This window comes from Phoca vitulina, unplaced genomic scaffold (assembly GCF_004348235.1).
Source record: "Phoca vitulina isolate PV1807 unplaced genomic scaffold, GSC_HSeal_1.0 scaffold19, whole genome shotgun sequence".
NCBI classification, from domain to species: Eukaryota; Metazoa; Chordata; class Mammalia; order Carnivora; family Phocidae; genus Phoca; species Phoca vitulina.
The window spans coordinates 12,111,458-12,120,481 of NW_022589722.1; the positions used below are offsets into that span (position 1 = coordinate 12,111,458).

Sequence of the window (9,024 nt, forward strand, 5' to 3'; positions counted from 1 at the left end):
GGGGAGATGTGTGAGAGTTTCCTGAATGGAGGCAAAGCCCTTGTTAGCAGAGCAAATGAGGAGAGTGTGAAGAGCCTCAAGTCCTGCTGATTTCATTATATTACGTAGAACTACCTGGTATTTCTCTCAAATTAGAGCTTTTTCTGCCAGAGTGGTATTTGAAATAGAATGCATGACAACCGTGAATAAAATCAAGAATTCACTTTAAAATTCAATGTATTCATTCCTAGTGTTTACTCAGAAAATATTTGCAGAACCTATTAAGGTATTAAAAGTTTCAGAGGGAATTAACATCCCCTTGAGGATATCAGTGGCCTCATGGAAAGAATCTAAATATTCCTCCAAAACTCACAACCCTTATCAAACTTCAACATACTACTTCTTTTAAATTTACATCCTTTCTTAGAGTAATATACAGTATGCACTTTATTCTCTTGCTTCTATACCTTTTTACAATTGTGCCAGATGGAAATTTCCATGAAGCTTCTAATCTTACCCCTATTGGTTTTATTAAATACTAACCATTTAGTCAACTCACCCTCAGACAAATAATTTTTTCTTGTTAATGATCTTTGATTTTTATATATTAATGTGGCAATAAAGGGAATCTTAGATGTTTTAGGTATACCATATTAATTTTTCAGTTGAAGACTTCACTGGTAAGCATCCTGTGGAGCCCATGAGAGAATGAGGCCCATCCTTTCTTTCTTTCTTTCTTTCTTTCTTTCTTTCTTTCTTTCTTTTCTTTCTTTTTCTTTCTTTCTTTCCTTCCTTTCTTTCCTTTCTTTCTTTTTTTTCTTTCTTTCTTTTCTTTCTTTCTTTCTTTTCCTTCTTTCCTTCTAACATAAATTTTGTCCATGACTTTATTTCTATAATTCCATGAGGTCAAGCTTCTTGAGAGTTTGCAAAGTGAATAGACAATATAGATATCAAAATAAAAGTACTGGATTCCTCGACATTTACATCAAGGTCCTAGTTGATCAGAGGCCTGTCCTTTAGACTCAAAGTATTTTCTTAAAAGAATAGCTGACGTAAACCCTGGCTCTACTCTCCAAAGTTTCTTTTATTTCTCCTAAAAAGTCAAAACACCTTCACACACATTTTCTTTTATCTTTACAGTATCCCTCTCAGGAAAACCAATTGCTGTGCCTCTGTTTTGTGAATGGAAACACTCAGGAGATATCCGCAGCTTTCTTACAAGACAGTGTGCACAAAGCTGGGCTCATGCTCCAGGTCTTTGTCACCTTCAGGGGCAGAGCTGACTTTAACTGCTTAGAATGGAATCTTACTGAAGGCACCTGTAACCTATAGAGCTCCTGGCACTTGGTGGGCACTCAGAGCAACACAACTTGATATGCAATAGATTTCAAATCAACTGAGCTTCAGTTAAAAATTCTCTACAGTGGTTCAAGACCACTTGTAAGGAAAGCCCTCCTATGGATATTGTTTTCATGATAAAAAATTATCAGGCAGATGCCGAGAGATATTGAGCACGTTTTCATGCGTCTGTTGGCCATTTGGATGTCTTCTTTGGAAAAATGTCTGTTCATGTCTTCTACCCATTTCTTGATTGGATCATTTGTTCTTTGGGTGTTGAGTTTAAGAAGTTCTTTATAGATTTTGGACACTAGCCCTTTATCTGATATGTCATTTGCAAATATCTTCTCCCATTCCGTTGGCTGTCTTTTGATTTTGTTGACTGTTTTGCTATGCAAAAGCTTTTTATCTTGATGAAGGCCCAGTTCATTTTTGCCCTTGCTTCCCTTGCCTTTGGTGATGTTTCTAGGAAGAAGTTGCTGCAGCTGAGGTCAAAGAGGTTGCTGCCTGTGTTCTCCTTTGGGATTTTGATGGACTCCTGTCTCACATTTAGGTCTTTCAACCATTTGGAGTCTGTTTTTGTGTGTGGTGTAAGGAAATGGTCCAGTTTTCCCAACACCATTTGTTGAAGAGACTGTCTTTTTTCCATTGGACATTCTTTCCTGCTTTGTCGAAGATTAGTTGACCATAGAGTTGAGGGTCCACTTCTGGGCTCTCTATTCTGTTCCATTGATCTATATGTCTGTTTTTGTGCCAGTACCATACTGTTTTGATGATTACAGCTTTGTAATAGAGCTTGAAGTCCGGGATTGTGATGCTGCCAGCTTTGCTTTTCTTTTTCAACATTCCTCTGGCTATTTGGGGTCTTTTCTGGTTCCATACAAATTTTAGGATTATTTGTTCGACTTCTTTGAAAAAAGTTGATGGTATTTTGATAGCTCAGCATCAGGGAAATCCAAATCAAAACCTCAATGAGATATCACCTCACACCAGTCAGAATGGCTAAAATTAACAAGTCAGGAAACAACAGATGTTGGCGGGGATGCGGAGAAAGGGGAACCCTCCTACACTGTTGGTGGGAATGCAAGCTGGTGCAGCCACTTTGGAAAACAGTATGGAGGTTCCTCAAAAAGTTGAAAATAGAGCTACCATACGATCCAGCAATTGCACTACTCGGTATTTACCCCAAAGATACAAATGTAGGGATCCAAAGGGGTATGTGCACCCCAATGTTTATAGCAGCAATGTCCACAATAGCCAAACTGTGGAAAGAGCCAAGATGTCCATCGACAGATGAATGGATAAAGAAGATGTGGTATATATATATATAATGGAATATTATGCAACCATCAAAAGGAATGAGATCTTGCCATTTGCAACGACGTGGATGGAACTGGAGGGTATTATGCTGAGTGAAATAAGTCAATCAGAGAAAGACATGTATCATATGACCTCACTGATATGAAGAATTCTTAATCTCAGGAAACAAACAGGGTTGGAGTGGTGGGGGGTGGGAAGGATGAGGTGGCTGGGTGATAAATATTGGGGAGGGTATGTGCTATGGTGAGCACTGTGAATTGTGTAAGACTGTTGAATCACAGACCTGTACCTCTGAAACAAATAATACATTATATGTTTAAAAAAAAAAAAAAGAAGAAGAAAAAGAAGATAGCAGGAGGGGAAGAATGAAGGGGGGGGAATCGGAGGGGGAGACGAACCATGAGAGATGATGGACTCTGAAAAACAAACTGAGGGTTCTAGGGGGAGAGGGGTGGGAGGATGAGTTAGCCTGGTGATGGGTATTAAAGAGGGCACATTCTGATGGAGCACTAGGTGTTATACGCAAACAATGAATCACGGAACACTACATCAAAAACTAATGATGTAATGTATGGTGATTAACATAACATAATAAAAATAATAATAATAATATAAAAAAAGATTGAAAAAATTATCAGGCAGAGCCCACATTTAGCAATCTGGAGAAGACAGTTGGGAAGAAGCATTCATCATCTCTGCTCTACAAGGAACAAAATAGTACTACTATTTAAAAGATGAAAAAGACTTTTTCTCTCACTGTAGACAAGTTATGTGTGGCCCACCACAGGAGTCTCTATGTTCAGTGGCTTTTGTTGACACTATCTCTAGATGAAATTTATTTTAGAACCATGTGAACATAGAACCTTAAGGTTATAAGAGGTCTTAAGGTGCATCTTATCCAGGATTCCATTCAGTACTTGAATTTCTTCCATAATATCCCCCAACCGATGGTCACTCACTCTTTGCTTAAACACTTCAAATGCTGTTAGAGATCACTCCTATGAACATCTCTGACTGATGAGGGACTTCCATAAGTTCCATCATCATACAATGAACAGAAATGTCTAACCTCAAGCTATTATTCCAGTTCCACCTGGTAGGCTCCCAGAGAACTGATCTAATACTTCTTCTACAAAATAGTACTTTTAATAGTTGGTGTTACAGATCCTTTCTCATTTTCTCCGGGCTGAACAATCTCAGCCTTAATAGGACATGGATTCAATTTACCACCTCTCTTGTGGTCATACCATTGAACGTATACATTTTAATATTTATTCATTGACAGATACTTACTGAATGTTTAGTGTATGCCAAGATCTCTCCCAACATGTCCATGTCTTCTTGTGTGAAGCCAAGAACCTAAAAATCAGGCTGTGGTCTATAGCTCTACTAATAGAAAACAAAATCTTGGTCAAGTCATTAGTATCTTCCTGGACAATTTCTATCAGAATATCATTTCCCATTAAACTGGACACCATACTTCTATTAATATCACGAAAAACTAAAGTGATTTTGTTTCATTTCTATTTTTGGTGGTTGTTGATTTTTTAGTGAGAAATAATGGTGGTCATTGTGGTACTAGTCCCCAAATCTCCATGGCTTAACCCATAATAGGTTGGGTTTTTTGTTTTGTTTTGTTTTGTTTTTTTGACTCCTGATTTTATTATTCAATTTCTTTTCTATTTAAAGTAGTCTTCGGTGGCTGGGAAGCCTGGCCTCCCAAGATCAGAGTCAGTTGGAGCTGGTTGTTGTTGGAAGGGGTTGGGTGGGGACAGGGATGGGGGCAGGGAGACCCTGCTCTGTTGGCGGTCCTGGGTGGAGAAGACGAACTGCACTTCACAGAGCCTGGGGTGTGGTGGGAGGGGGATGAGGCAGGAGCAGCAAGCTGGGGAGATGGGACCCACCTCAGTCCCCAGCTTCATTCTCTTTAATGTTTCCCCACTGGTGGCATTCTCTGCAGTCTTGGAGGCCTTCTTTTTTTTTTCTTTTTCTGGGTTTTCCAACTTGCAGAACTCTGGAGGAGGGCCTTTAGCTCTGCATCCTGGACCTCCATCTCAGACTTGTAGAAGTCAGGTTCAAAGGGACCACTGGTTATCCGCGTGGGGCCATTGGGCATGAGCAGGACTGTAAATGTAAACTGGGCAACAAATTCACCCTCCTTCTCATAGAGAACATTAAATGACTGCAGCAGTTCATGTTTGGCATACTCCACCACACCCATCCAGGCCGTCTTCTCATCTTCACATGCTCTTAAAGTAAATGGCATGGCATCAAAACGCCTTTCAACCTCACTGAAGAAGGCACGCGAAGTTTTCATTTTCAGGCCATACTGTTTAGAAGGGTCTCGTTTTGTAAATGGTGGTTCTCTGCCCTGCATCCTTGGCCTTGCCCTCTCCTGAACTGACAAGAACATCCACAGCATATACTTCATGTACCTCAAATTCAGCTTTTTCATGGTCCTTCTTCTGCTCGTCTATGGGATTCTGGATAATGGTTTTCTCTCCATCGATGACATGCTGCTTCAACTGATGGGACAACATACCTTCTATTGGTGTGCAATTAAACGAGTGGGCAACTTTGTTCCAGGCTTCTGTCACTTGTGTGTTCTGGTTTCCAGGTTTGACCAGGCATAGGGCAGCTTCAGCACAAAGGTGAGCTGCCTTAATGACATCTGCTTTCCGCCCTGTTACTTGGGTCCCCTGAGCTACATCAACCACGAAAGTGTGAGCCACATTAGTGATGAATCCATCCAAATGGACCCCAAGGTCAATTTTTACCAAGTCACCTTCCTTGAGAATATAGTCCTGGTCGCTCTTCAAAGGAGAGAAGTGACATACACAATTATTTACTGAAATGCTGGTGGGAAAGGCAATACCTTTCTTCATTTCTTTTTCTTTCTTGAAAATTTTCCCTGTCTCTTCCATAATCATGGCATCACCTTTCTCACACAGGCTCAGTACCGACACACCTGAGCAGGATGCTTCCACCAAAGACCGAAGTACCTGGTTGGCGATGTCAGCCCCCATCTTATACTTGGTCACGACCAGGTCCTCGGTGATAGTTTGCTCCTGCTGCTTGTCCTCGCCCGACACCTTCCCACCACCACCACTGCAGCCTCGTTCTCCCTGAGCCGCCGCCTCTGTCTCCCTTCCCAGCCAGAGGCTGTGGCTAGAGCCCCTTCAATCCGCGAGGAGAGCGCAAGCGAAAGCGCGAGTTAGCAAGGGAGTGGGCGGGCGAGCGAGAGCGAGAAGCTCGAGCGCGCGCTAGTTTGGGTTTTTTCTCACTTCTCAGGTGACATGAAGTTACAGATCAGGAGGTAAGGGCAGGGGAAGGGCTCTCCTCAACATTCCTTCACGGACCCGGGCTTTGGCACTTCCTAGGTCCTCAGAGTGCCCCACTGGGTCTAGCCCTAAGTCAAGGGAAAAGTGAAATTATGGAGAAGACTTAGTGCTCTTACCTGCCTTGGCCCAGAGGAGAAGCACATTTTCCTGTGTTCCATTGGCAAAAACCAGACACAAGGGAGGTTGGGAAATGTAGTTTAGATGAGGCCCCGAAAGAAGAGAGAAACTGAATTACGTTGATTACAGCAGCGTCTACACAGCTTTTGGGGGGCAGCTGTCTCCCATCGTGGCCTTATATAGAACTCACTGTCCATTCAAAACCTAAATCTCTTACAAAAAAACCACATGAATTGTACTGTCCTGAATTTGTGCAGTTGGTTTATTAGACTCAATAGTTGATTTGTTAAATTTCTGTCTGATTTGATTCTGACCATTTGTTTTGTTTTGTTTTCAATCTTTATTCTGTCACAGGTTATATTTACTATCACTTCTGCATTCATATCATCTTATCATCTGTACATTTCATAATATTGTTTTTACATCCTCATGAAAAGCATTAACTGAAAAGGTAAATGACCTGGCCTGGAGCAAAGGACTATGGCACACTATTAGAAACCCCCTTCCATGGTAACAGAAATGAGCATTCTTTGTATTTAGTTATTGTTATTCTTCCAATTAGGAAGCCATTTAGATAGATAGATGATAAATATTCTTCTAATTATGAAGCCATTTAAATAGATGATAGACAGATGATAGATGATAGATAGATGATATAGCCATGTTGCTAAAATACATATCGCTTCCTCATTCCCTGTTTGAAATCCATCATTCAGTTATTAAATGAACAATTGTTTTTACCCTTTACTGTGGGCTAGGTACCTTGCTAAGCTTTTGGTCCGTATCTGCTTAATCCTCACAAGTACCTTTAAGGTAGTTATGCTCATCTTACAGATTTAGGGAGATAAAGAAATCCAGCCAAGCTCAGTAGTTTGGAGTCAAAATGTAAACTTTGACGTCTGCCTCCGGAGCCTACTTTCGTATATGCTTCCCTACCTTTCATACCTCAGGGGGTCTTCTTCCCTGTTCTCCTCCCTCTCGGGCCGGAGATGGGTTCAGGTAGGGAGAGACGCATAACCTCAACAGTACATATTGCAATTATTCTCAGGAACCACTGTTATGTTATCATCACTCATTGTTTTCCCAAGATCCAGTGTCAGACAAACCAAACCATGGGTTTCTCCACATCCAGTAGATGTTTTTGCTGGCCTTTTCTCTTGGCATGCTTTGGCTCTGTCGGCCACTCCTGCTCTCTTGAAATACTTCCTTTCCTCAACTTCAGTGATACCTCACTCTCATTTCCTTCCCTGCCTCTGGCCATTCCTTCTCGTCTTCTCCTCTACTTAGCATTAAATGTATTCCTTCCTATTCCTTAAAGTAGGAATTCCTTCCTATTCCTTAAAGTAGGAATCTATGCCCCATCGTCTCATCCATGCCTGTAGATGCATCACCACATACATACAGATAAATATAAATGTACATATACTATTTCAGACTTTCCTCTGAGCTCCAGACCCACATATCCTGCCCTCCCTTGACTCACCACACTCGACAGTCCAAAAGCAGATATGAGCTCCGTGGCAAAACTGGTTTTCTTCCAGGGGTCTCTTAACTTGCTGAACAGTACCCATATGCACACCAGAATCAGAGAATCACCTATTGCCCATCACCATCCTGTCATTATCTTTACATTCACTCCTTCTCTCCATCTCTGCCACTTCTACCCCAATCCAGCCCTTTTGTGCTATCTCTTCTGAAATAGCCTGCTGGCTAGCCTGCCTACATTCATTCTGGTCTCCTGACAACCCCACACCCCACACCGCAACCACAGCGATCTTGCCAAAACCTAAATCTATTTACATCTTCCTCTGCTTTAAACTCCTTGATGGGCCGTCATTGTTCCCTGACTCCTAGCCACACTGACCTTGTCTCAGCCCCACTTAGATGCTATGCTCCCTCCTGCCACAGGACATTTGTACATGTTGTTCCATCTCTCTGAAGTACCCTTTCCCATGACCATCCTACCCCTTTTCCTGAAATAATCATACTCCTGCCTCACCTCAGAGGAAACACCACTTCCCAGGAAAGACCAGGTCAATTTCTCTGTCATATGCTCACACATACCTTCTTCCCTTCTTTTATAACAGTTACCATGGTTGTCATTTTACATTTATTCTGGTGATTCGTTGATTGTCTTCTTCACTAGACCATAAGGTCCTTAGGGGCAAAGCCCGTGTCTCCTTTCGTCCCCCACACTGCTGGTGCCTAACAGAGTGCCTGGCACACTTCAGTGAAATAAATGAATGACCCAACCCATTCCGTAATTCTAATCATTTGATTCCCAGGAAACTGTCCTGATTTAATGAAAACTAAAATATCCACTTTGTTATTAAATTATGTCTTCATGAGAATTCATTGTGCGTAGGCCAGAGCCAAAATTTCACCTAACCACTAGAAGCATATTCATTCGTGTGCATGAAATCTACCATATTACTTCACGGCGCTTGATGAAATACAAACTCTGGAGCTGGAATGTTTTCCAATAGTGAGCTATTAATAATTTAACAAAATTAATTCAAAACACTTCACTCAACAGTGAAACAGAGATGAGGAGGAAATGATGCGTGTACCAGTCTTCCAGAGTTGAATTAAGTATGGCAAACAAGTAAAAGGGAAAAGCCGCCGACCTTTGTTTAGAGTGAAAGTCCCCATTTACAATTTAATATAAATTCTATGTTTTTCTGAAGATATTAAAGAACAAACATCAGAGACATAAATAAAAATCTTTGCTTTACACAGGTGAATGATTTAACATGGTAATAGTCATTTGTCAGGCCTCAGAAAAGGAAAAAAAAAAATTGAAGGGAGTTTTTTTTTTTTTCTTCAGCATGAAGCAGTAATCAAGTCAAAGAAAAGCTTTCAGTAATTATTATTATTAGGAATAATCATCAGGACTACAAAGTGAGGCAGACAATCCACAGAGCATAGA

The 9,024-nt window shown here is 41.1% G+C and overlaps 1 protein-coding gene across 1 annotated transcript; it reads right to left on the reverse strand.

Annotated features, from left to right (window-relative positions):
• Positions 1-3,271: 3,271 nt before the first annotated feature.
• Positions 3,272-8,189, reverse strand: LOC116640090 (proliferation-associated protein 2G4-like). The gene is given in 7 exon segments (XM_032416905.1): positions 3,272-3,337; positions 4,542-4,619; positions 4,622-4,987; positions 4,989-5,814; positions 5,944-6,046; positions 7,579-7,651; positions 8,160-8,189. Coding segments are annotated over 7 exon segments (1,542 nt in total).
• Between the last annotated feature and the right edge of the window lie 835 nt (positions 8,190-9,024).